The sequence below is a fragment of the Anser anser genome (genome assembly GCF_964211835.1).
Source record: "Anser anser genome assembly, chromosome: 14".
NCBI classification, from domain to species: domain Eukaryota; kingdom Metazoa; phylum Chordata; class Aves; order Anseriformes; family Anatidae; genus Anser; species Anser anser.
In genome coordinates this window covers 13,193,985-13,221,779 of record NC_139735.1, presented here as the reverse complement: position 1 = coordinate 13,221,779, position 27,795 = coordinate 13,193,985, and the positions used below count along the sequence as shown (strand labels likewise).

General features: G+C 54.6%; 1 protein-coding gene across 8 annotated transcripts in view; it reads right to left on the bottom strand.

Annotated features, from left to right (window-relative positions):
• The window catches only part of SIL1 (SIL1 nucleotide exchange factor), a 94,184-nt gene extending 68,044 nt beyond the window's left edge, over positions 1–26,140 (bottom strand). Inside the window, exons 1-4 of one of the 8 annotated variants that reach the window (XM_083798776.1) lie at positions 24,664–25,476; positions 24,404–24,495; positions 21,984–22,103; positions 2,621–2,735 (exon numbers count right to left, since the gene is read on the bottom strand). In XM_083798776.1, coding sequence (XP_083654902.1) covers positions 2,621–2,735; positions 21,984–21,991 — 123 coding nt within the window. In that variant the 5' untranslated portion in view covers positions 21,992–22,103; positions 24,404–24,495; positions 24,664–25,476. Of the gene's footprint in view, positions 1–2,620; positions 2,736–10,450; positions 10,607–19,758; positions 19,926–21,983; positions 22,104–24,403; positions 24,573–24,663; positions 25,477–25,568 lie in introns of those variants that run through there. The other 7 variants (XM_083798780.1, XM_083798777.1, XM_083798782.1 and 4 more) reach the window with 7 other exon arrangements.
• Positions 26,141–27,795: the final 1,655 nt, after the last annotated feature.

Here is a 27,795-nt window from a genome sequence, read left to right as displayed (position 1 = left end):
TTTCTTCTTCTTCTTAAATGCATTTATTTCAGGCTTGGAGAAGATTTCAGCTAAAATAGTCCAGCTATTTCCAAAATAGGACAGAGGGAAAGCACACCCGATTGCCCGCACGATAAAAACGCGAGCATCCTCTCCTTCATGCGTGCCAGTGCCCTACAAGTCCTCTGAAACCAGGAGGCAGTGATCTCCTCACCACTTAGCTTGCAGCCGGTGCACGCAAACGCAGAGGTGCAGTAGAACAGTTAGCACGGGTGGCATGGCATTGCACAAAGGGAAAAGCAGGGATGAAAAGCAGGAAAAAAAAATGCTTGCCCCTAGGGAAACCTCACTGTTCACCGGAAAGCCTCCCTAGGGAGCTGGTGGGAATCAATGAAAACTTCAACGGACAAAATTATTAGGAGCGCATAGTAAGTAACAGGCTCGTACTATCTCATAGCAGGCTGTTAAGTGCTCAGGAAGCAGGGCTTTGCTATTCTGGTTTTCACAGGAACAGATAAGGCAGCCCAGGCTAATCATCCAGATAGCTCCGTCTCTGTTGCGGGGAGCATTATCAGCTTCTGATATTGCCAAGAACGACACCACTGAATAATTTCCCCAAAACAGCCTACAGGGAAAGATGATTCCTAATTGTTGGCAATTAGAATAAGAGTTGCAGCTCACTTCATGAAGTGTGATATCAATCCTCAGAATATTTCCACAGGGGGGAAAAAAAGAAGTCAATTAAGAGGTTAACTGGAAATTTCAGGCCATGCTCTGCCTTCACTTCTTCCACTTCTTGGAAGAAATGTGTGCATATTTACTGGCAGAATCTGGATGCTTTGCATATAAATATCTATTATCCAGTCTAGGAGAGTGTTTCTGAGCAGGAGAAACATCAGCCTGAGCAAAACACATACAATTAGCCGTGACAGTGGTAACACATTAAGATGGTTGACAAATCTATACAATGTTTTTATTCTGTCAAAAGGGATTGAAATTTCAGAAATACCCTGGAAAAGCAGAGCTTAACTCCTACTTTCTCTTAGTGCATTAGAGGCTCGAAATTGTTAAAATTATGACAAATGGTTAAAGCTCAGTAACAATCATAAACATAAAAAGCCAGGTTCTACTGATGAAAATCAATGTTAACATTTTCTGAGCCGAGACTCAACAAGACTAAAATAAATGAGTGAGGGCAGTTATTACTTAGCTTATTCGTGCTGCTATATTATCATCCAAGAGGGACTTAATGATACCGTCCATTGTAAATTTACCAACAGGCCTCCAACTGTTGTATCTGTTAAAACACTTAATGGAGATAGCTGATGTTTACAGCCTCTGCTCAAGGGAAGAGCTGTGGTCTAAACGTCTGTACGGTACAAGGATGTGACTTGGCTCATTTAAATGTTACTGCCGCCGCTTGGCCCACGCCTGCTTTGCAGTACCCTGTTGTCATTAGCACTTCCCGAGTGGTGACAAAAGGCAACACCACACAAGCAATTCTTCATTTATGCAGAGCGACACATTGCATCAGTAAGTAGAATCTTTTTTGGTTTGTTTTCACAATTAAAACAGTAAAAGGAAAGACGTTTTCTAAAGATCAATGGAAATTTCCTTAAAGGCAGAACTCCTCCTTTCTCCATCAGCCTGAAATCCACTACACTAAGCTGAGAAACCTCAGCAGGGACAGCTGAGACAACCCGCAGCCTGTTTTCAGCGACGTGGCCACCACAGAGCCAATGTAGAAGGCGTGCAGGAAAAGGTGATCTGAGAGTGAACTGCCCACTGAATTCATCAGACTCCTGATCTTCCAGGTCAGGCTGCCTGCCAAGTCGGGCAGGTAGCGCTGGGCGGCTGGCCCAGCACTTGTTCTCCAGCCTTCTCCCCGCACTTGAGATGCCTGTGCTCCATCTCCAGCCTCCTCCCTGCCCTCCCTGGAATTACGACAAATTCCCACATCAGTACATGACTGCACATGGCTCCTGGGCACTGGCCTATAGAGCTTAGGGTGTCTGTCCTGCAAGCACCTCGAGGAAGCTTTCCAGATGTGATCTTGCAGGGCCGGGCACCTGGGGCTCGGAAGCAGAATCCAACGCGGGGTAATTCTGCACAGCTGTAAGGGCAAAGGGCAGACAGCTTCCCCCCACCTCAGCTGCAGCTTCCAAATAACACTGCAAGTAGCAAAATCCGAGTGAGACACAAGGACCCGAGAGGGTGCTCTTCTAAACCTGACTCACTCGCAGTGACTCAACAGAGACACAGCGAGAAGCACAATCGAGGCCATCTCCTCTTGCCACTAGACCTCATAATTAGCTTTGGCTCTTGACACAGGGGATGTATGACAGCTCCAAACAGAAAGAGGGCCACCCAGCAAACGAGAGCTGCCTGGGTCATATTGTTCCCTTTATAAACCCTTTTGACTGAGCATTTTCTGGATTTCCTGGGGTTGAGGCAAACAGCCTTAAGAAAGAAGCCCTTCTGAAATTGTGTTATTGAAGATCGACTGTTGAGGAAGGAAGAGGGGATTGACCAGCTGCTGCATCATCCTGCGTGGCGTTACAGCTGGACCAGGGCGCTGTCACCCCACCGGAGAGGCAACAACCCTGAACAACCCTTTGCAGACCAGAGCAGTGACACTTACGGCAACTCTCTCGCTTAGGCTTGTCCGGGAGCACACCGCAGAAACCAGCAAGACCAGCAGGCTGACCTTGGCAGCAGTGGGGGAGTGACCAGCCCAGTGAGACATTGCCACCAGCCTGCAAAGCAAAGGAGAACGAAACCAAGAATATTTTAGTACAAATTTTCACACCTTTCAGCAGTCTTTATACAACATTTTTCAGCACAGCATAGGTTTAGGGGTGTGAGACAGCAAACCGCAGAACACCTATAGGTGTTAGTTCACAGGTCTCCTCGGGGGGGCACAACTATAGCAAGAGGTGCCAAATTTACTGCTAATAGAGTTTATAACAGGTAATGACAAAGTAGTCTATACTGACCCTGCAGGTGTTTATACGTCTCCTGGAAAAAGTGAAGAGACCAGCAACTCTTGTTTAAAACTCTTGTGTTACTTGCATGGATAATAACTTCAGGGAAAAACAAAATTCAGTTGTTATCCTGCCACAGTTTTCCATGCGTGTGCCTCATTTAAAGCACGAAAAATAGCTGCATTAATTCAAATTAAACAGAACCATAAACCATCAAACTATCAGGCATTTATCTAAATGCTCTGCTGGAGGAAAACACCATTTTGCAGAGGTGAACAAGATTTACTCAGCAGCTCTGCAGCACGAGCCTTCCCCTGCCTGCTCCGAGCGCTGGCCGGCTCTGCCCAGCGGGCAGAGGAGCACGGCGCGGTCCCTGGTACCCCCAAACACATGTTGGGTATACACGGAGGGGAGGAAAAAGGAAGGAAAGGCCCTGCTCCTGCGGCCACCTTAGGAGGGAGCTGGCGGTGTATTTACCCGCTCCGTGTGTAACCCTGCTCGTGCTGACCCCAGCACGAGGCTCACAGCCATCGGCGGCGTACGGCTCGCTTTTACTCGCGCCGGGGTAGGAGCCGAGCTGCCTGCCAGCACGCAGGCTGGAGAAGTATTTCCTTTGATTGGCTCTAAATTTACACGCTGCTAAATTAAACTAAATGAGGTCTTTTGAAAGAAGATGGGACTGATTAGTTCCGTTCAAACACTCCTTCATTACTCATCCCTCCATCAAGTCTGCTCCTACTCCTATCCAGGTTTTAAAGAATTTCCTCCCATACACGCCGACTCCCAGATATCTTCCTTCCCCTGTTGTCCATCAGGACGGCACATCACATCGCAGGCTTTTTCCTTCCTCCATGCATCCAACCGCCTTCTACTTCCACACAACAGGAAACGTGCTGTAAGTGGAACTGTCACGATATTTGCTGCCAAATCCATCAGTCTTTTCTTCGGCCAAGCCTCCCTGGGGCCAGAAGGGCCTTAGCCTGAACCGCACCTGCGAGAAGCCGGCCCCGTGAAAGCTCCTGCGACGGCAGCCAGGATCCCAAACAGGCCCTTGGGCTCATCCTCTACCTCCGGGCAGCAAGCTCTGGTTCCCACTGGTGGCACTGCTGTCTCCGGAGCAGAGCTGACAAGCCCTGCACCAACAGCTCCGCAGGGTCAGCCCCAAGGTCCCCCAGCCCAGCGCCGCCTCACCGCTGACCAGAGGGGAGAAAGCCCGGTCCCGCCTGAGAGCCAGCGGGCAGAGCGCGATGAGCGCGGAGGAGCCCATCCCCTGCCCTCTCCCAAAGCTCAGGGCAAGCAGAAGAGGCTCAGCAGCGACACCACCCCGACACCAACACCATCACCTGCACAGCTGCGCCGCAGCACCCGGCCCGCTGCAGGCAGGAACCGAGGACCCCGGGGGATCGCAGTTGCACCCAAAGCCAGCTCCTGCCTGCAAAGAGCCTCTCCTCCCCCGAAAGGACCTCAGGAACAAGGAGGGAATGGAGTCGTCTCCTTCCCCCCTTTACTATCTTTTCTCCTCGCTCCATTACGTTATTTCTTCCCTCTTCTTGTTTTTTTTTTTTTTTTTTCTTTTGCCAAAAATAGCAGGGAATTTAAAAAGGCAGAACCCCGCATCGCACCGGTCAGCGGCGGGCATTGAGACAAAGCAGGGGAGTGAGGCAAGCACGCGGCAGTACAGCTGGTGCGCTTCTGCGGCTCCCTAAATTCCTGACCCCAGGTGTCTCTGAACAGCAGTTTCTATCTCAGACCTCAACAGCCCTCAATGGAACTTTTTTAATCCCCCCCACGAATGAGTATAATTGCTTTTTAGGTGGATCCTGGGCCTCCTTCGATGTCCTTGTTTCTGAAGAGGCAACAAAGCAGCCGCAGGAAGGACCCCCAGGCCCCTTCTTAGGCTACAGAGCAGAAGAGCAGCTCTCCATTTCGGATGACAGGCAAGGACAACCTGTAGCCGAAGTCCCCATTTCTCACTGAGGACACCGCCAAACACAAGGCTACAGGCTGAGACCCAGGCTCCTGAGCTGGAAACCCCAGATCCGTACCCGTGGGCTCAAACTCTGTCTGCTCCCAGCAGGTCTGCGAGCCCTTCTGGCTATCGCCGGCCCCGACCTCTAACACGGACTGACCAAGACAAACTGTCCCCCCTCAGCTCGTCTCGGAAGAAACAACTTATTTTTACACAGGCAAGAGGTTGTTCTCTTTTAGCCAAAATAAGAGGCAAAACTGGGATAGTGAAAAATAGACATATCCCCAAAACTTTACCTGCAAGTCTGGAAACAAGAAGAGAAAAGAAGAAAAAGAAATTCAACAAAGCAGTGGCTGAAAGAAAGCGCACACTCCCGTAAAAATAGAGCTCACGTGTACCGAGGAGGCTGGTAGCAAGTGACAGCACAGCCTCTTTAAAGCCTACAACCTCATGCCTGCCTGGAACATGACATCTGCACAACAATTAGCAGTTTGCCTGGGTCCCAGGTAGGCAGGAGGAGCTAACATGTGAAACACGGGGGTTTGAAGCTCCTGGAGAGAAGCCCGTGCAGGCTGACATCTCGTTACAAGACAGACGCACGCAGACGGTGCGAGAGGACTTCCAAAGGGAGCACTGCGATCACACAAAGCAGTTTTGGAAGCGCCCCTGCAGGGCGTAAAGCAGCAGGAACGGTAACCGTGACCCCACCTGCACGGGGAGCGCTCGCGCTGATGTGAGGACGTCGATTTGGGGTCACAGCACCCACGCCCGGCTGCAGCCAGTCGGCACCACAGCCTCCGCAGCACGGCCAGCAACGCACATTCCCCTTGCGCGGAGCTGGGCGGGTTTTTTTCCAATCCTCCTCTTTTTGTCCAAGAAAGCCAGGTAATTGCGGGAGCGCAAAGTGTCAGGCTCAAAGAAGCCTCAGCTCCTGGCAGCAGGCCCCCACCAAAGCGGCGATGCCCTCGTGCCGTGGCTCTGCTGTGCCCCGTGGCTTCAAAAGCCCCTCGCAGCAGCGGCTGCAGAAACCTCAGCACCCCCGCGCCGCTCCCTGTTAGCAGAGACATTTCCCCGATTTCGCTAGCTGCACATCAGTAAGTGCTGCACAGCCCCGCGAATGCAGCTGCTGTAGTTGTAGGTGACAGTTCAAAGGAGTCGGTACCAGGACCATATTTCATTAATGCCTTCTGCTGCTGGGAACGCACCACTCTTTCATGTCCTAACTCAAAGCGTGCACTGCGCACACGGTGTCACTCCAATAAATCTACCCGAAGCCTCATCTGAATTCTGATCAGCTGCTTCGTAAGAGCACACAAACATCCCAGCGAGCTCCCCAGCCCTCACCATGCTCTGCTTTATGGCCAAGAGGAAGCAATAACAATAAGCTAATCCTCGTTCTCATCTAGGGATCAAGGGAGCAGCGTGGGAATTGTAAGCCCTGCAAAATTGCCTGAAAATTTACTATTTAGGCACAGTACCCACGCAGCCAGCCTTCGCTGAGACGGCCGATGAGGACGAAAGCACCGATAGCACTTTGTGTGCCTATGAGCAGAAATTATTCATAAGGCTTCCCTTGCTGAGCATAAGGCAGCACTGGAGAGCCACCAGACGATGAAAGGCATTGATGAACACACCCCAAGCAGGCTTCAGCTGAACTGGTGACACGAAGACCTCCGAGCACTCACAGCCTCTTTGGTTCAAGCCAGTTTGACTGCCAGGAACAGTTAAGAAAATTGTTTTAAAGATCGCTGTGTGACTGGGGATGTCTGGCTGCAGACGTGCACACAGGACAGCAGATGCTCCAGTCAGTGTCAAGGCAGAGGATCCCGCCGCAAACACCACGTCATGTCAGCAGGGCTGGCACCCGGAGGCGAGGGCAGCGTGACATGCTACGTGATGTGGAACACAGCCGAGAAGGAGAGACCGGGAGGCACGTTCTGCCAGCATCGTGCGTGTGTCGAGACGCTCCTTTCCTCAGGGCTGCCATGGGACAGCAGCCCAACAGGACTCTCCCGTGACAACTCGCACAAAGAAACCTGTGATTTATCACCCGGCGCTCCTTGGAACTACCAGAGGACTACTCACAGGTGACGCCGTTGTGCTGACCTACTCAGTCGCTCGTGAACGGTGTAGACGAGGTCCTCCTCAGGGTACGGCCGGAGGATCCAGCAGCCAGCAGCCCGCCACCCACAGACCCGCAGCCTCCCAGGAACCCGCAGCTCTCTTGCGGCAGTCGGCCGGGCGGGCGCCCCAAAGCAGCGAGCCTGGCACAGCAGCTGCCCGCCTCCAGCTCGGGGTAGCTGCCGCAGGCTGGGCCAGGGGTGCTGCCCACTGAAGGAGAGGTCCCACGTGGTGCAGGAGGATAAGAGAGGCCGCAACCTTCCCCGACCCATCAGCGGGTGACATTAATCACTGAAGGTGCCATCCCTTGTCAATTTGACAGGCGTGCTCAAGCCCCTGCTTTAATATGCTTTAGTAAATCGCTTACTTTTTGTTTAGTACACTCATGTTTCAACTGTTTGCATTTGGCTTAGTACGCTTATGTTTAAAGCATTTATGTTTCGCTCTGAAACAGGAGTTTGGGTCGTTAAGGCTCACTGCTGCTGTAAAATCTCTAACTGGGCACTCGGTTTGCTGCCCAGCACCCAAAGACCCCTGTTGGCCTTGTTCCCCTTCCTTACAGTCGGGCCTGCACAGCCCTCTGACACCAACCGGAGGAGCGGGGCAGTTCTGCAGATCCAACCATCCTCTCATAACCGAGCTAAGACAAAGCAGCCTGGAAATGTTTTGGTGGCCACAGACCCGTGCATGTGCTTAGCGGATCCCAGGCCCGAAGACCCACCTCAGCTCCCCATGCCCGGCAATTGCATGGACACGGCACTGTGGCTTCTGGCACTAAGCGCGGGATTTCTTGGATCTCATCTGGAGACGGGAGCCCCAAGGAGACAACTTGCCTGTATTAAAAGCCCAACGGCTCTCCTAAGAAAGCAAAAGTCTTTCCGGACGTGCCTACCTGGGGATGGCTACCCACCCAGGTGGTCAGACAGGCTCACCTGTTGACTTTGGTCAAGAAGCCAGGGCCGATAACCTGGCGTCCACAGCAAACCTGCCCAGGGGACTGTCTGCAAGAGCTGGCTTCGCTAGGACAGCGGAGATATTACAAGGGTCTCAGTAAGGCCAGAAAATTTGCTCCTTTTAGCTGGTAAAAACAACAGAGCCCCACTGCCGAGAGCCACCAGCCCTGCCAGAGGGCCAACCTCGGCACAAAGCCTCGGGTGAAAGAGGACAGCGGGCACAGCCTGTCTGCAAAGCACCTCGTACGGCGCCAGATTGCAGCAGGGAGGGCACGCAACTGCGCTACAAACCATCCTGTTGATATTGCTTAGAAAATTACTTCTAAAACATTTATTCTTCTTGCTTGCTCCTCATCATTTACTCCTACCAGGACTGCGCTGTGGTGTGTTGAAAGCACTCCTACGCAAGGAAGAAGTAGTGGGAACACCTTCCCAGATCTGCTGCCTACAGAGAACCCACACAGCGAGGCTGCCACGCTTCTACGTTTACACCAATAAATAGCAGCAGGAACTCTGCTGCTCAGGCACAGATTGCCCTGAGCCAGCAGGTCCTGCCCTGACCTTCAGCAGAAGGTCTGAACTTGGACCACGGCACGGAGAGAAATTTTGAGTCCCAAAGGCCAAAAGTGAGCCAATAAATGAGGCATGCGGTCACTCGGGTAGGCAGCTTTCTCTCCCTCGTAGGGGAACTCACGTCCCAGGCACTCGGCTGAGCCCCTGACTTGGACAGATGATGGCAGGGCAGCCCAGAGGGGCCGGGGGCTGCAAGAGGCCCCGTGCCACGCCGTGCCCCGCGGAGGGACGGCTGCTGCTGGTGCCCCACGGCTCGCCCCACGCGGTCCCACGAGTGAAGCCGTGCAGGGAGGACAAGGGCCAGCACAACAGGAACACGTGCGGGCACAGCCTGGCACCTCCCGCTGTGCCATGCAGTTTTTACAGCCACTATTAACAAAACACAACAAAAAATACGAATAACACTTACCAGCTACCTGCTCAGCCTAACCTTAGGTGATGCCACCTAACGCTGCACTGCCCTGAGAGCAGAGAGGGGATTTCTCCAGCGCAGGAGACACCAGGCTCAAATCCTCCTGTCCCACGACTGCCTGGGATGACCAAGGTGGCAAGAGAAATCTCCTATTTGCCTGTTGTAAGAATTGTTCCCCCTGTGCCGCACTCCTGGGGGACAAACTCCCTTCAACACCTCTCTGCTCCGCTGCACCCAGCCCAGGCTTCTCCACTGCACAGAAAGCCTCCTCGCTATTTCATTTCTCCTCCAAGTCCTCCCGTTTCCTCCTGCTGCTGCTATTTTTCCTCCCGTTGTGCTGTACCCACAGATATTTCCCTGTCTACCCAACCACAGCACCCGGAGCCAGCGCGCCTCGGCACAGGCCAGGCTGCTCCTGGCGCTGCTGAAGACGACGGGGGAAGCGCGGGGGGGAGCGGGGGATGCCGCTGCCCTTCTCCCTCCTTTGGGTATTCCCAGCAGACACATCAGCAGCACCGACAGTCCTAACCAGGCCTGCGGAGCATTATTCAAAGCCTAATTAGTCACTTAAATAACACTGTTTATACAAACAACCGCATGCCGTTTAACATCGAACATCACTTAGTCTATTAATTAATTTTACTTCCTAAATTCCTTCAGAAACTTCAGCGTTTGTGGAAAATGCTGCTCTCCAGAGGGCGAGAGTGCAGCTTTCTTCTCTGGATGCCTGAAGTCTGAGCACGGCTGCCGGCGTCCCTGCGCCCGGCCCGCAGCTCCCTGGCGGCGATGACAGAGGGGCTCCTGCTCGCCTCCGGGTGCGGCACGCAGAGCCAGAGGCCGGGATTTGTCACCTCTTATTGACTAGCAATGCTTTCACCCCAGCGGGACAGCTCTACGCCTGCCTGCACACGCACGCGAGGGCCTCGCTCGGCAGAGCGCCGGGGCTAACGGCTGCAGGAGCTCAGATTTACACCGACGTCGGATGTGCCTGGAGAGGGAGGCGCGCGGGGACCTTGGGGACAAACACCTTGCTGAAGACGAACACGGGAGCAGCTCTCACTGCCAAAACCCTCTCCAAAACCTCAGCCACACCGCAGGGCATTGCTCTGCCTCACCCCCTCCCCGTCCTCCCAAACCCACCGCCTCTCCTCCTGCCCACGCCTCTTCCCTTCTCCTGCTCCTCGCTGCAGCCCCCACGCACGGTTGGATACCAAGCGCTAGTTCCCCCCTAGCTGCACCTATCGCTTCCATCAGCCCCTGGGCGTCTCGGCTTGGACTAACCTGGGAATCTGCCAGCATGCAGCGCATTTTTGTCACCCTCTCCCCCAAAGGGGCAACGAGCTTGGAGAACTGGGTCCCTTTAACACCAAGGAAACCACACAGAGCAGCTGCCAGGGCGCAGGCAACCCCAGCCCCTCTGGGAACAGCCTTTTGCACTTCCCAAGTTGTTGCTGCTCACCTGTGGCTCTCGTATTGAGTAAAAACCTACTTCCCCTCTTCAGCTGTCGGCTTCCCCTTAAAGAGACTCAGTCAAGATGTTAAAAAAATTAACAGGAATATCATCGGTGTCTGTGCCAGCCTGCACAGCGATGTGCTACAGCCCCCGCACCAGCGCACGCACGGCTGCCCCGCACACCCCGCTCGCTGTACGACCAGTCCAGGAGCAACTCTCGTGATTCCCATGCTGCTAGCAAGGCATTTCCCACCAAGGTTAAAAAACACCTCGTGCTCCCCAAGCACGGCAGCTCCCACCCTCTGAAGCCAAAGCAAGAAAACGGGCAGCCAGCAGCAGGCAGCGTGCGGTAAGCAATTTTTTCTGAAGGAAATTTAAAATAGCAAAGAGCTCCAAAGACTGCAAGTGCAGAACTAACGGCACAGAGAGGAGAAGCTAAAAGAGAAGATAATTCCTCCCCTCTCCTGTACTTCATCATCTGCCTCCTCTACTTTGGGGGATGGTTTTTCGCCTTTCTGCTTGTGAGATGCTTACAGACAGGTGCTGACACCACACCTAGGATCAAGATACCCCGTTCTTCATTTGTCCTTGGGCACTGTTTCAAGCGTAATAAAAATCAGGGAAGAAGCAAGAGAACTGCCTGCACAGAAAGCACCACCAACTGCACAGAGTCCACAACTTAAAAATACTTTCCTCCTCTAATCTCTTGTCAGATAGAGCTATTTTAGGTGTTTCTTATAGCAGTGCACGGGGAAAAAAAAAAAGATGGAAATATGACAGTGCAGCATCCTTTTAATTATAGCTATCGCTGCCTCACAGCTGCCACAGCCCGTTCAGCTCCGCTTTCAGGACACGCCTGGAGCGATCGCTGGGGTGCTGCGGGGCCCGGCGCACCCGTGGGTGCTCTTGGGGCAGACACGGGCCCGAGCCCTCGGCACCCGGGAAGGTTGCACGGATCCCCCCGGGGCCTGGCTCCGCTGCCGGACAGCCCCGATCGCCCGCCCGGGCTGTGACCTCCGCGGGGCAGCCTCGACTTGCGCCTCATCAGCCTCCGCCACGCCGAGCTTTGATCCGCCGAGTGGCTCCGGGTTCGGAGACCTCCTCGCCTTTTGCTGCCCAGACATGAAGGACGCCGAGTTCGAGTTCCCGAGCATCTCCGCTTCAGACGGGCGGGCTTTGATGCCGCGCAGAGAGCCAGTCCCTGCGATCCTGCTGGTCTCTTCAAACAGCCGCAGAGCCGCCGCTTGTGATCTGTGCCACAGAGCCTTCTCCTTGGGGAAGGAAAGCCACGCCGGTGCTCATCTCCACCTTGTCACCGCAGAACAGGCTGCTCCGAGGCTTCAAAGAGCTGCTCAATCTTAAATCCTCGCGACACGGGGACAAATTAGGGAGTCTGCCTCTGCTCAGCTCAGCAATCCCAGCAGAGGTTACGAGATAGAGCCGTGCCGGGCGCCACGCTGAAGGGCTGAGGGCCCATGTGGCTCCTCGCCACGGGGAAGGTGCCAGCACCACGCTGTGCAGCCCCGTGAGCTGCGAGTCCGGGACACGGGCATGCAGAACACAGGGTCACAGAGAGACCGGGTCCCCGCGCACGTCCCAGGGGACAGGAAGGGGAGGGAGAGCAGCCCCTGCCTCAGGCACCCACGGAGAACCGAGCAGGGGCACAGACACGGCCTTTGACCCTTTGACCTCTCCACACACCCCATTATTATTTTTCTTTTCTTTGTTAAACCAAAGCGTGGGGGGCCGCTCAGAGTAAGCCCTCCACGCGGTAGGACTGCTCCACGCCCACAGACTGCCGCCGAGACCTGCAACTGCACCCACTGCTCCTCAGAGCCACGGGGTTCAGCCACGAGCGGTGTCTCGGCTCCGGCCCCGTGTCCCCCAGCCTCGCTGAGCAGCCCCTTGTGAAGCCAGCGAGGGCTCTCGGCATCTCCCTGCGTGCTGTAAGAGATGGCAGCAGATTTGGGGGCATTAACACCCGTTAGGCTGTGGGAAAAGAGGCATGTGCAGCACCCTTCTCTCTGCTCTGACAGGGGAGAATCCTGAGCCGCTTCCTCTCTGCTCTGGCAGTGCCACAGCCCCGTCTCGCTCTGTCAGGCGGGGACAGGGGAACCCCACTGCAGGACACGCTTGTACGGAGGGGGCTTCTCCCACGAAGGCCACAGGCTGCCCCTGTCCCCTCCGGCAGGCCGAGTTTTCACACGAGGGACAAATTATTCTCCAAAGCTTTTAGAGCAGCTGAAATTCTACATACATTCTAAATAAGGCTGCCATTTGGATCAAGGCTGTTCCAATGACAGCCTCCACAGTGACTCCCAGTGACCACAGATGTCACACATCAAGACACGCTTTGGCACAGACCCTGAGCCAGGCAGCGAGAAATCTGGGTGCACCCAGAACCCGGCCGGCAGGGCTACGCACACCTACGGGGGTTTGCAGCAGCGGGGGCAGACAGCACGGTTTTTGCGAGGCAAGGACCCTGCCATTTATGCAGTAAATAGTGCGGACGTTTGATTTGCTGTACAGGATGAAATAATAATTAAAGTGGCCTCCAGTCCCCAACTCTTTGAGTCTGTACTCAAAGAGCAAAAAAGGATCAAAGCAAACAGCACTTCTACAAGAACCTCCGATTTGGCTTTTAGTCCCCGGACAAAAGAGGGCCAGCTGACGGACGCTTCCCTCATTGTCCTCCCTAATCCCTGTTTCAGAACAGCAGCCGGGCACTGCAGGCAAGGCACTTCAGGAGGCAAAGCGCTGCCTGGGCGGTTGAGCAGACCTGACCTCCAGCCTCCCACCTCACCCCCGTGCTCCCAGCGTGCCGTGACCACCCAGAGCCGTCCCGCCCGCCCTGCCGCCTCCTGTCACCCGTGGGCCAGGAGCACGGAGCCAGCCCGGGCATCTGGCAGGCTCGGAGGGGCCAAGAACGTCCCAGCGGCGCTGGAGGAGCCGACACGCACGGCTCAGGGATGCTCTCACCCAGACCCGTTGCAGGCACGGCCGGCCCTCCTGGTAACCAAGCAGTCAGTCCCGTTCCAGCGGAGATTTACAGAGGGTTTTTTCTCTTGGAAGCAATAATAGATGGACAGCAAGGATGAGACAAAATTAATGAACATAGTAATTACTCCCAAAGATGCAAATAGGAGCGATTCCTCACCCTGAGACATGCCTGGAAAACAAGATTAAAATGCTTAGGGGACATATTCTGGAAACCAGAGGTAATAGAAGAGATAAAACGTATTTACAGCATCTCACAGGGGATGTGTACTTTTTAGGTAACACTACTAGATACTAAATTCTGCCGAGGACAGTAATATTCCACTCCTCACTGCAGAGTTAAAAGGGTGCCCAAAAGCAAAGCAACCCAACAGAGCGTCCTTCGTGGCAGCCAGAAAGGCAGGCTCTGCCCCGCACGCCGGAGCACAACGACAAACACAAAGAGCACCTTAAGCACATAAGCACCATTAATAATCTCTGCAAACAGCACAACTCAACCAGCAAAAAGGAGGCTGGGACAGGAGGTGGCCCACAAGAGCACTCCTCTGCTGGTGCTTTCGAGCAGGAGGAGGGCAGGCTCGCCGTGCCCAGCTTCCCCGGTGCCCGCAGAGCCAAGGCTGCCAGCTAGCAGCCCGCCTCGAGTACCCACCAGCAGAAACGATTTGTCATGTGTCAGCTCAAATCAACTCTTACGAGACCGCTGTGCTCCCTGAAGCAGCAGGCTGCCAGACTCCAAAGGAAACTCCAGGAAACCTAGCTGGCCGGCGCCAGAGCCAGGCGACACGAAGAGCAGAGCACTCCTCACCTTTACCACGCCTCGGTCCTGGGCAGCACCTCCCGCGAGGCAGCCATCAGCAGCGTCCCTTACTAAAAAGGGCTTGGGCTTTCAGCTACTGCTCCAGGCTGCAGCTCCTCCGAGCCCAGAAGCTTCACGCTCCTCGCCCCGCGGCACAGCACCGTGCCCACCCGAGGGAGCCACCACGAAGGCTGACGTTTGCAGACCTGCCCTGAGAGCACAAAGCGCTGCCAGCCTGCGGTGGGTCACCAGGATTGGAGCGAGCGCTGCTCCTCTCCCAGCCAGCCTCTCCCCCTCCTTCACCTCAGCTTCCTTCCTCCACCCCTCACTCATCATCCTCATCTCCCTCCCGTGTTTTCCTCCCTCCTACCCTTTACCTGCTCTCCCTGCAGCCACAGCACGAGGCCCCGCGAGCCTTACCGACACCTTTCCGAGGGGGTAACCTCGCAGTTACAAAGCCAGAACCTGGACCTGAAACCTTCCAAGCAAAAGCAGAGATTTCAGCTCTACTTCCCTGGCCAAACCTCAGCGTGAGCAGCACTGCCCTGCCCGCCTGGCCGCTCACGAAGGGCCAGCATCATCTCTGCTCCTGCCCTGCGGGGTTAGGGGGAGCTGCTAAACAAGGCAGCGGGCAGGAGCAGGCGCGGGGCTGGTTTGCTTGCGGGAGGCAGTGCCCACCAAGGCAACGTCAGCTCCACCAGGGCTGCGCTGGCAAAGCCCCCAGGCAGCTCGGAAAAGCCCAGGGGCCTCCTGTCAGCACAGGACAAGCCAGCTCCCTGAATAAAACACCTTTAAGGGAAAAAAAAAAGAAAACAAAGCTGTTTCACTAGAATAAACACAACTGAGATGGAAATAAGAAGCAGAGAAAATAAGACGAGAATACTTAAAAGAATCAAACTACAAGTGAATTCACACGGACTGAATTAATGACATAAAAACCAGTCCTAGAACCCTTTTGGGTTCCCTCCCGAGCACCACCACAGCTCCCCGCGCCCTGCCCTCCCCTCAGCCCAGGCCCTCGCGGGCCCCACGTGCTGCACGCTCCTGCAAGAGCCACCGAAGGCCAGGCCCCGGCCCCCAGCGCTGGCCCTGCCGGGGGGATCAGCCCCACAGGTCTGCCCTTTGCTGGCCCTGCCTGCAGCATTTTTGCCACCACCGTTGCACACTTAATTAGCGGGTGCCAAAATCAACGTGAGAGGTCTTTGCTGTTGCTCCCGGCTCAGCAGCTCCATCCCCAAGCTCTCCGAGGACAGCCTGGCGAGCTCCCACTTCAGCCATCGAACCGCTCGGGGTCCCAGGAGCGGCCTGGAAAGCCAAATCCCACCCCCCTGCCCCTGCAAACGCCAGGCTTGAGCACTCACAGCTCTGCGCAGAGGCAATCCCCAGCCCAGGACTCATCGACCGGCTCCAGGTATCCCAAATGGCAGCGGGCTTCAAGGGGTGTCACTCACCTGAGACGGACCGCAGCCAGGAAAAGCTCTCCTGCTGCAGAAGATGAACACTGGCCCCAGAAAGGTTTGTCTGCAGGAGGCCTGAGGTTCTTGGATGGAAAGCTCTCTAATCTGCAAAGGAGGTTACCTCATATCAAAGTGAGGAGGAACAGGAGGAAGGCAGGGGATCTAAAGGAAGGAGGAGAGAAGTAGGAGACACTGCTGCCAGTCACCAAAAAGCAGCTGCCTGCCCCAAAACCCTGCAACAGAGCCCTGACTGACACTGCACACAAAGTCAGGAAAGGAAAAAAAAAAAACAGCAAGCCTAAAGCAAAGAACGTGGGAAGTACAAGGCAGGCAGGCCTCAGCAGCCATTTTTTCCCAGAATTTATTGAAAGAGCATCTGATGCCTCCTGACAAGTCATATTTAGACACCATTTTGTCTGTACCAGGATTTCTCGCCAGCCACAGGGACTGGCATCAGCTGCACAGCTCTCTCTTGCCAGCCTGACTCGGACAGGATTGCTGTTTCCTACCAGCCACCCTCGTGCTGCTGGAGGTGCACCTGCAGGCAGGCGAGGCTTCAGGCAGAAACCCTTACCTCGGCTCAAACTCCCATCTCTGAGCAGAGGACAGCAGGGCCTCCTCTGAAAAGTTTACTTATTTCCAGCTCTCTGACTTGAGCAGATTTCAGAGAGAAATCAAACGGCTGAGGAGCTCCAGGGCACCCGCACTGACTTCCTCAGCAAATTCCGATTGTGTTCTTAAACAATGGAGAATTTTCTGAACAATGAAGGGAACAAAAACCACGCTAGCCAACAGAAAACCAGCTAGGACTCAAAGATGCTCCAGCCAGCAAGCTCGCTCTCTCCTAAAGCGATGCTCTGCAAAATCCCAAACAAAGGAACTCATTTACAGCATCACCAGTGAATTTCTCTCCCCCCACAAAACTTGTAAAAGTGCCACCCTTGCGAGTGCCACTATGATTTCTGACAGCCTCCTGCTGCTGTTGAGCAGACTTTGCAAGCTTCCCTGCACACATTTTGAACTTGATTGCTCCACGCTCGTTGGAAGAAAAGGAAAGGAGCGCCCTGAAACCACTGGCTTATTCCTGACCCCACCTGTACCCAGCCGGCTGCTTCCCACCGCAGGAACGAGAGCCTCGCGCCCGGCTCTTCAGCTGCTAACCCTGCCAAGGACACGTCTCCGCGAGCCATCACGCATTAAGCAATAACGCTGCTTTTAAAACCTTTTAAGACCAGAGGTTCCAGCAGAATCTAATTCACTCAAGGCTCCCGCTGGAAATTTTGCATAGTGTAACAGTTTATTTTGCGGGCAGGAGGAGATCAAGAAAATTAATTCCAACTACAAAGGAAGAACTCCCCCAGAAGTAGCTGCACTAAGGCTGCAGTTGTGAGCTGGCCAAGTACATTTCAGGGGTTACACATTTTCACCTTCACAGTCTTGGAAAAGGAAACGGAGTGAATTTGGGCTGTATTGTCCACCATTTGTTATTGCCTATCTTGATGCTTACTTGAAAAACAAAATTTAATTAAGCCCCACAGTGCTGCTTAGCCTGCCTTTGAAATATGCCCACATTAGCAGATCATTACAGTAACTGAAATACGGCTTCATATCGGATCCTTCAAACAGCATCCTAAAACATTTACAAATTACACAATCCTCTCGCAGAGAAATTGAGACAGAGTGTTTAGCAAGGGCAAAGAGATGTTTACAGATGAAAACTGAAATGAGAGGTGGAGGCGATGAGGCAGAGAGGTGCTGCAGGGCTCCTCCGCACCTTGTCGAGAAGGTTCTCCACGTACCGGGCGCCACGCAAGGAAGCGCGTGCTGGCGCCCGGCGAGCAGGAAGGGCGGCCTCCCCGAGCCCCCGGGAGACCAGCACGAGCTCGTTTGGGGTTTGGGGTGTGCCGGCACAGTCGGACGAGCCCAGAAGGTGCCTGTGCTCTTCTGTGTGCAGGAGAGATCCAGCACAAGAACTGCAAGGAGCAGAAGAGTCAGCAGTGGAAGAAGGACAACAGCAGAAGCAGTGGAAAGAGAAGGGTGACCTCATGTCCTCCCCCAGCACCTGTCACACACTCCCCACACAGGCTGATGCGCCTGAAGTCTGAGAGCCAAAAATGCACGGAAACAGCAGAAAAGCAAGAGAAGAGCAACTACAGAACACGTTTAACGTGGCTGGGAAGATCCAGCCCCGCACACTGGCTTCACACACGGTCCCTTACACCAAACCCTCTCCCACAAGGACAGCGGCGCAGCCAGCATTCCCCAGCAGGGCGCCAGGGCGAACTCCTGCCGGTGCCTTCCCGTCCTCAGCAGGTGCCCGGGGCCTGCTCCTTCTCCCATCCAGGTTTCTGGTGCCTACGGGAGGTGAATCCACACAGCCTCTGTCCCTGGGGAGGATGCCCGGGGCAAACCGGGAGGAACTCTGCTTCTCTGAGAGCTCCTTGGCGGCCTGAAACTGGCGAGTGCTGGAAAACACCGGGAGGGAGCGGGAAGAGTGAGAGAGAGGAAGGCAACGCAAGCACGTGCCTTTGTGTCCTTCGGAAACCAGGCCAGAGGATTCAGACCTGCAAGGATAGGGAATCTCAACAGCCTGATAAAAGGGGTGCCCAACAGCGCTCTCGTGGCATGCAGCATGAGAACTACAGTGCTAACGTTTACGTGGAGCAGAAAAACCAAGGGAGCTTTGGTTTCCGGGGGTAAAAGCACAGGCAGGTCAACGAGTCAGCACCCGTCACAGCAGCACCGCCTGACGCTCGTGAAGCAAAGCAGCAAGTGAATATTGCATGAGCCTCACAGCTCAGGCTTGAGGAGACCCAAGGTCTGTCTTTTCCTTAATAGCATTTGGGGCGATGCCAAGGGTTCTTTGGCAAATTATTTACTCTGAGAAATCATTTTCTTTGAACAAGAGTAGCCCACGCCTGTGTCCTCTTTCACACGCATCTGGGAGAGGCTGTGCGGGCAGCTCCGATTTCCATGGCGGTACACCGGGCAGAGACAAGCCCCAGCCCGAAGGCAAACCTTCCCAAACGCAAGGATGGCCAAGCCCTCACCGGCAACAACCCCAAGGAAAGGGGGCTGCAGCTGCCCAGCGTGCAACGCTCTCTTTCATGAGAAGCAGAGAGCATCAGCCTACAAGAAAGAGAAAAGGAAACCTTGCGAGGACACACCTGGATCCATTTTACAGAAACATGATAAAAGATTCACAGCTGCTGCCCGTGCTGGGGATCAGCAACCGACAGCTGAATTCCCGGTGGCCCTGCTGAGCTACCAGCATGTTGAATCTATTATTTAGAGGCAAAAAGTTCAGCCTGGCATATAATCATTGAAAGCTGTCAACTTCCAGCCTATCCTGGGCTTCCTCTGTGTAATGGATCCTTCCCTGTGAACCACGGACTCCTCACCAACTTCGCATCACAAAATTAAAGCGAGCAGCTGTGGCAAGGAGCAATCCATTATGCATCAAGCTCTGAGCCCCCCGAGACACACAGCACAGGACAACGTTGGCCAAAAACCACCTGAATGTACGAAAAAGCTGCCCAGGATCCTTCCTGAAGGAAAAACTGGTAGAGGTGCACCGGGAGCTGCACAGAAGCACACAGAGCACCCCTCCCGCACTGGGGCCAGAGACTCCGCTAGGGCCCACGCAGGTCCTGGCTGTCGAAGGCCAAGCAAGCGCTGAACTCGCGTGCCCAGCAGTGCGGCTGTCCCCTACCTGCTGACGTGTTCCCTCCTTCCCAGCTCCGCGGGGACCAGGCATTTCGGGACCAGGCACTGCTGCCCACCCGCCCCCAGAGCCGCTCTCCCATCAGCACCAAGGCAGGCTGGGGCCGGCTCTGCGCCTCTCAGGCTGCGTCAAAGCCTCCCTGACGCTTAGGAGCAGCCCGACCGGCTGGCATAAAGGATGAAGGTTGCTGAGCCTCCCGCAGCCCTCCCAAGGCAGGAGCAAGCCGCGTGCATCGCAATCAGCAGGCAGCAGCAGCGCTCGGGAAGCGCGGCTAGGCTGCGGCACGAGGCTCAGAACGGGCGAGCCTCCCAGTTACAGGTACTTCCAGAACGCTGCTCACCTACAGCGCTCTTCTCCATCCCTGGGCGTGCCGAGAAGGAGGGTTTAACACTTCCAACCGGAGCAGGGCGTCCCTCCAATTCGTTCGAGGAAAGGACGGGCAGGGGGTGTCTGCTGGGGGGGCAGGGCTGCAGCCCAAGGAGCCGTGCGAGTGCCCATTTTCTCCTTCTGCGGTTCAAGGTTAAACATTTCATTTGCACTGATTTCCAAATCTGCCTCTCTCAAAAGCCGTGCCAGGTAATTAGAATCATTATAACTATTATTAGACCATAATATTATTATAGCATTTTTGCTACACTTGACATCTGTTGGCTGATAGATTTAACTGGTACATAAGAAATAATTGCACATAGATTTCTTGCAAATGAGCACCAACACGGAAGACATTAAAGCGTTCTGCGTCGAAAAAGTTAATTTTATGAAAGCATGCTTGAAATAAAAATTCTAAAATTAACAGTTAAACCTTTAAAAACTCTCATTAAAGCAACTATTTTGGTTCAAAATAGGCAGCTGTTAAAAAAAGACAAAAAACTGTCTTTTCTGTAGGGGCTTAAAGGAGTATACCTGGCTCGGTGTCTTTCAGACCAACATCTGCATCGTCCTTCCCCCATCCCAGTGACCCAGAGGTTTCTGAAACACCCTCCCGTCTTCCTCTGTCTCTCTCTGCAGCAGGCCTTTCAGTTATTTGCCAGGGAGTCTGGCTGTGCAGACAACCAGCGTAACCAGAACTCTTACAGCCTGCTCACTGAAAATCCTCCCGACTTATCCGCAAACCCGCACCTGGGATAAACTACAGCCTCTCGCATCCTGTGAAGCCCAGAGGGCTTTACAACCTGGATTCAGGCTGCAATTTATCCACCAGCAAGACTCAACTGTATCCAGAGTGGAACACAACCTCTCCACCGATATTTAGCTACAGCACACAGCCCCTGCTGCAAGAAATGAGGAAAAATCCAACAGAAATCACAGGCGTGCTTTGGGGAGGCTGAATTTTCTTCCCTGGAATTGAAATTTGGTCAGGGTGCCGACACCAGCCATGGAGTTTATTGCTCAAACACAAGAACTAGCACTGCACAGCTTCTCCCTTACGCTGGTGATGAAGCACAGCCAGAGGCAGCAGCCGTGGCCAGGCACCTCGAGCTACCAGCCTTGAGAGGTGGAAGGGATGAGAAACAGAGGAACCCTGAGCTCTCCTTGAATTCTGGGGGCCTGAGTTTCACCCCCCAGTTACACAGATGTGCAAAGGAAGATGTTACAGTGGACTGAAGCACACTTCGTAAGAGGACCAGCCCCTTCACCTTCAAAAAGTTGAACACAGCAGCTCCATACTGACAAAACTTGGGGGCAGTTAGAGCACTGTCTGGACAGTGACATTTTCCCTAATTAAGGCTATTTCATCAGTTAAAGCAACTCCTCCTCCTCAGCTCAGTTTGCGCTGCGAAGGTGACAAGCAGAGCGCTGCTGGAACGAGGCATCCTCCAACTGCTCCCACAGGGAGACACCACTCAGGGATAAAAGAAATATTATAATTAATTACGCCAGAGCAAGTCAGTTTTAATCCAGAGTGGAGTAACCCCACAAGGAACGTCCTTAGGACTGCAGGGGAAGAAAGATGCACTTTTACCGCCTCAGTCACACACAGCCAAGCCTGCCTCACTGCGGACTGAGCTACGAGGGAAGTACAGCAACACGCTGCAGACCCACGTCCCCCGCGCACGCCCCTGGGCCACCAACGCAGAGGGGCTTCTGCTGTTTGAGCTTTGTTGGAGCAGCTGCGCACACCTCCCAGGCTGCTCGTCCCTGCCTCACCCTCCTCAGCCCGCGGTGAGACCGAGAGCCGGGCGGCGCCTGCTGAGCGCGCAGACTGCACGTGGCCGGGGAAGGAGCGCTGCCTGGGGGGCTGTCAGAGGAGAAGCTGGGCTGAGGGACCGGAGAACTGCCCCGAGCTGAGCCAGCCAGGCCTAGCGAAAGCCCAGCTTGCAGAACACACGCTGTGTTCAGTGAGATTCATGAAAGCTCCTGAGAATCACCCGAGCCTTCAGAAACAAGGCACAATTCCCCCTGTAGAGAGCTGCCCATCGCACCTCCAGCCAGCACAAGGGAGCTAGAGCAGGCTTTTCCCCATATCCTTCAGAGGCTTTTTGGCAACCCAGAAGAATTGAGACGAGGTGAGCTCACCTTAACGAGGCGCAGTACTGGCTGGAGAAGAAAAACAAAGCAACTCACCCACGCATGCACTCCAGGGGTAGCTTTCAGCGATTCCCTGTTGCAAAGGGAGAAAACGTCACACAGGGACCCTTGGAGCTCTGTCCAGGTCTGCTTCTATTCATCCTTTCCATTCATGGCCTGCAGAATGAAAGAGAAATTACTTTTATACAACCTGAAAGGACGCCCAGCAGTTAAGAGCTAGAAGCACTCTAGAGGTCATGATCAGAATTGATAAACTGAAGAAAAATTCAAAAAAAAAAATCCCACAGATCAATAAAAAGAAAAGCAGTAAAAACAAGGCAAAGAACTACCCTTGGAGAAAGCAAAAGCAAAGATCAGATGCACAAATGCAGCATGGGGGAAAACCTCTCGACGGAGGTAATGCCGAAGAAAATCAGGGACTAGACTAAAAACATGTGTCAGTGTTGCAGCACCACGGCTTCAGCAGCAACGAACTAAACACCATTCTGGGACTTAACAGCATAAAATTCACAGCTCTGTAAGACGAGAAAGGGAATTAGCAAACGCAGCTAGGCCGGGGAGGGCAGAGCTGGAAGCTAGGTGCTGGTCCCGCTCCTCCCAAAGGCACGAACTGGAGGGGCTGCGCCACGACAGGAGCAGGCAGCGACGTAACACAGGCAGCTCGTAGGAAGCTGCTGAAGGGTTTCTGCATCCCCGCTCCCCTCCGGACTTGTTACCAGCTCTCAGCACCTAACAGTTCCTACAAGAAGGACAACCATCAGCTGGGCTGGGTCTCCCTGCTTGTTGAAGGCAAGAGACAGCAGCAGGCTGCTGCCTTTGCTGCAAAGGAGAGTTAGGCAAGGTATCGGGCAGCCGCACATCACAGCTCACCCCAGGTGTGAGGGAGCAGGACCCACAGCTGGGGACACAGGAGGCACCGCAGGCACCCGGCGATGCCCACGGAGACCCACATCAGGGGTCCTGCCACAGCCCTAAGGGAACGCGCCTGCACCCCAACCCTAAGCCAGCGCCCGCTGCCATCAGTCTGGCCCTGAGCATCCCTCATCCAGCCCCGGGACAGGGGCAGGGACAAGGTGGCTTTTCCAGCCCCGTATTTCGTTTTAGCACCCTCCATCTGGCCACTCCTACACCACTAGAGCAGTGACATTTAAGAGCTAAATTAACAGCCTTCTCCTCCCAAAAATACAATAGAGATGCTCACGCTGCTGAAAGGGCACCCACACAGCAACACAGTGCGAGCGCAGCCGTACCCGCTCCAATTCATGTCTTTGGTACCTTTCAGAAATGAGGCTCTTCAGCTGCACTTGCCACCAGGCCAACCTGTGCCACGGGCTGCAGCCTTCCCGCATCCTCACCCAGCTCAGCTCCCTGCCACAGCGGAGGAACCCGCAGCAATCCTTACCAAAAGCACTGCGAGGATCTAAGTGCTCACGGAGACGAGGTATTTCACAGAGCGTGAGAGCAGCTGTGCCCATGCAGCTGATAGATGCACGCACAGCTGCACCACACCGAGCAAAACCCCGGCTGAAGGCTCTGCCAGCAATCCAGCAAGTGGGCAAGAGCCACAAGTCCTGTGCAGAATTAGGGCTTAACTTCCAGGAACATTTAAGATTTCACAGCAACTCAAATCGTATTTATTTATTTTTCTTTTTTGGAAAGGAGGCTTTACGAACACGCTGCCTCGCAAACTGCAGCCAGAAGAAATTTGACAAAGCCTTTGTTAACACATGCCGTCTCCTTCCACATGGCTGTTTCCCAGAAGATCCCCAGTGTTGTGGCATTATTCATTTCAGGCGCTAAGAATATCTGTGTTAATAATAAATAATAACCAGCTTTATAGGGAGCTTATCAACAAAGTGCTCAACAAATCTTAATTAAAGCTGATCCACCTACTCCATGCATGAAAGTTGAACATTATTTCTCAGAGGGGAAACCTGAGTGGTAACAGAGCTGAGGTGGGTTATGAAAGCCACAGAGGGAGTCGGTAGCAGAGAGGATTAGCACGTAGAAGGACTGACTATTATCCCTAAATTTATCGCAATAATCCACTGCCTTGCAGTAGAGTTGATGTTCTCAGTGCAGAGTTGATGTGCTTTCAATCACACCTGCCCAGCTTGACCACATTGGTATTTAATTAGTCCTCCATTTCTCTGCAAGGTAAGAGCAGGGAAAGAAAAAGGGCTTGGGGGTGATGGAAAGTTTTTGCGGCCTTTTTATTGCTTGCGCTGAAGAAATTCTCAACAGTGTGAAAGGAGGTGGCAGTGGCAGGACCAACACCAGCAGCCTCTAGGGCACAGGCAGAGCTTTGCAGGCTGAAGGGCTGAGCTGACACCTCATCAGGAACTGCCTGTTTCCAGCTTATTTCTTTAACAGAAACATATTTGTACCCCTTGAGATCTAGCAAACACATGGCCATACAGAAGGCAGACCCAGGAACCTGCAGACATGGTCCTCACCTCTGTCAGCTGCACTCCTATACCAAATTGAACGTCAGAAGTCTCTGGGTCAGTATTCTGGATGCTTCCACCACAAAACACCTTGGAGGTGGCTGAAAAATACCAGTGTGGGCCAGCCTGGTCATTTAAAGGCAGGGTTAGGGAAAAACAGAGAGAAAGAATGAAGTCCATCCCCTAATAACGCTACCCCTAGAGCATAAACAAATTCTAAAGGATGACGCGGATCAGAAACACGTCTGGTAAACACTGGGGCACGTTACCTGCTTCCTGACCCACACTACTGCACTGGGAGCCCTGCAGCACGGCCACGGGCTGGAGCAGCCTCCCTGTGCAGGCGGCAGAAGTGCCTTCGCTCGGGCAGCCCGTACTTCTCTGGCGAGCAAATTAATCGGTGCCGGCAAAGTTAGGCTTTGTGCCCCTAAACCGTGTTTGTACTAGGCCAGTTCCAGCGGCAAAACACCAAAAAATAACTTGCCACGAAGAAACGGCGCCGACAGACCTTGTTAGCATAAACCCAGGCCACGCTGCGAGGCGGGCGGCGTTGGTTTTTTGTCAGAGGCTACCTCAGCAGGAGCGCCAGCCGCTGCTGGAGCCCAACACCCTGAGGTGACCCCCCAGCAGCGCCTGTACGCAGAGCCCCGCTTGCTCGGCCCCCGGCTTCACGCAGCGGTGGTGGTTTCACTCAGCCTGCACTACGAGGGCCGTAGGCAACCTCGTACCTAAGTGAAGTTTTAAAACCCAGGCTAAAAACCGCACCGCCGAGCCCAGACCCTGAAGGAAAAGCCCCGTGAGCGGCCCCGCGCCGCAGCCGTGCCCTGGGACGCTTTGGGGCCACCTCAGTGGGGGCATGAGGGGGTCGGGGCACAGCTGAGCTCTCCCTAGCTGAAGCACACAGCACGGCCTTTATTTGTTATTATTTTCCGGTTATTTCTACAACACGAGAGCCCAGGCGGCTGCCTGCGCTCCCCAGCCGCCCCCGAGCCACAACAAACTCCTTTATTCCACCTCGGGGCCTAGCGCAGGCCCCGTCCCCGCCGCACTGCGGGGCGCAGCGCCCGGCCCCAGCCGCCGCCGGCCCCTCACGGGCGCCCCGTGCGCGGCCCCGTGCACAGCCCCGGCCCCGTGCGCGCCCCCGCGCCCGCCGCCCGCCGCGCCCCCCACTCACCGCTCCGCACTGCGCGTGCGCGGCCCCGGCCCCGCCCGCCCACGAGGGCGGGAGCGCGGCTGAGGGGAGGGGGCGCGGGGCCGGCGCCGTGCTGAGGGGACGGCGCCATGTTGGGGGCACGGCGCCATGCTGGGGGCACGGAGCCCTCCTGCGGGGCACCCCCGAGGCGACCCGGGCTGCAGGGCCCGGCAGCCGGCCGGGCTGTTGATCCTGAGGCCCCAGGCTTTTTGTTTGTCCCACAGTGTGAAGCAGCCCCCTGGCACTGCTGTCCCCCGCGTGGCCATAACCTGTCACTGCCCCCTGTCCCTTGGAGCTGCTCAGGCAGCTTGTCCAAAAACTGCCTAGCCAGCACGAGCTGGGGGAAGAGGCAAATAAAACGTGGTATTTGTACTTTGCAGCCATCCCTGCCATGTTGTGGGGAGCGCCGTGCTGCAGAGCGTGCTGCTGTGGGACAACAGGGTGCTGTGCAAGGGGCCCCGTGTCCTTGGTGCTGTCAGGAGAGAGAAAAAGGCCAGTACTGCAGCTGGGAAAATTCCCCCGTGGCTGCCAGCTTCGTTGGCAGCCGTTTTGGTGCCACCTCACGCTGTCCCCACGCTGGGTGGGTGGAGGAGGTGACACCCATGCCCCTCACTGCTATTTTGGCTGCAGGTCTGCACCCTTTGGTCTTTGCATGTCTTGAGCAGATAGTGAGCAGGGAAGCAGAAGGGTGTTTGTTGCCAGCCAAGTGGGGTTTTGCCCTCCTTTTCTCTCAAACCTTGTGTGTTTTGTGCCTCCAGCAGTAGGTGATGGATTGTAGGAAAATTTCAGCCTTAATTCAGAGTAAATGAAATGTTTTCAATCTTTCCAGGTCGGATATAAACACTTCAAAATCAGGATCAAAACCCACAAAGCCCGTCAGAAGTGCTTCACAGATTTATTGAGTTTTAATGCCACTGTTTTTCAGGCAGGTATGTGATTTTGGGCAAGGCATGACCCCTGATCCTCAGGTACCTGGAGCTGAAGCACTGCATGCTCCAGCCTTTTCCCTCTCCTCCCACGGTCAGCCTGGGCCCTCAGCTCACCAGAGCAGCACTGCCAGCAGCTTCACCCATCTCGGCTGAAGGCCTTCTGTGGTCTCTCCGGCCGGGCAGGCGAGCTGGGTTCCGCTGTTCCCTTTTGTTCCTGCCACGTGGATCTGTTCCGGTGGGAGTCCCGCAGACGGGGATAACCAGAGGTCTCTCGGAAGCTGTGGTTGTCAGTGGCATCCAGAGGAGGGCTGGGACATCTCTGCCCTGGTGCGATGATGGGGCTTGAACTTCTTTGGCTGCTGACCCTTTTCAAAGTGACTGCCCAGCTGTCCCCACACCTGCTGGGGACACCCTGCCCCGGCCGGGTGGTGTGACACAGGTCTCACGCTCGTCCTTCCCTCTGGTGCAGCCCAAGAGTGCTCTGCTCCATCCCTGGGCAGCAGAGAGCCTTGGCCGCAGGAGATAATTGCTCTGCTGCAGATGGGAGATAAAAAGTAAAATTCAGGCAGCAGGTGCTGGAGGAACATCAGCAGGAGGCAAAGAGCTCCTTTGCATAAGCTCTGCCTCTGCTCTCCTGTTTATTGGGGTTTTACTGGAAATCTTTTGGAGCATTGAGAAGAATAAAGTCCCCCTTCTCCCCAAAAGAAAAAACCTGGATCCCGACACCCCCGAGCTTTCAGGGTAGGGAAGGCTGCAGTGACTGCTGCCCTGGGGGTGGCTGAGCTCAGCTGTGGGTCTGGCCCATATGGGAGGAGCTGAACCAGGACCGTGGAGCCCTGCTGCTGCCCCAGCGCAGGAGCTAGCCCTCTGGGTCATCCCTACGGCTCCCTGCATACCCATGGCCCGTTCTGGGGGCTTGGGAGCTGCAGCGAAAGGTGGGAGCCTGTGCCATGGATCCCAGCGGGAGCGGTGTCGGACGCCAGCCCCAGGCAGCCTGGAAAGTCTTGCTAAGATGCTTGTCCAGAGAGACGCGCTGCTGCGTCCTCGGGCAATGCCGGCCTAATCCCCTCTTCTGAAATCGCTCGCACATCAAAGAGATTAAAAAAAAACATGCTCTGCATATATTATCTTTTGCATTTCGAGATCGAGTTCTTCAACAGTGCCTGTTTGATCTGATGGGATGGAAGCTTTTTCTAAAGGTACTGAAGAAGATGGGTGTGAGAGAGTAATTCGGGGCTGGGAGTAATTTTTCATCAATGTACTTGAAGACAATCACAGCA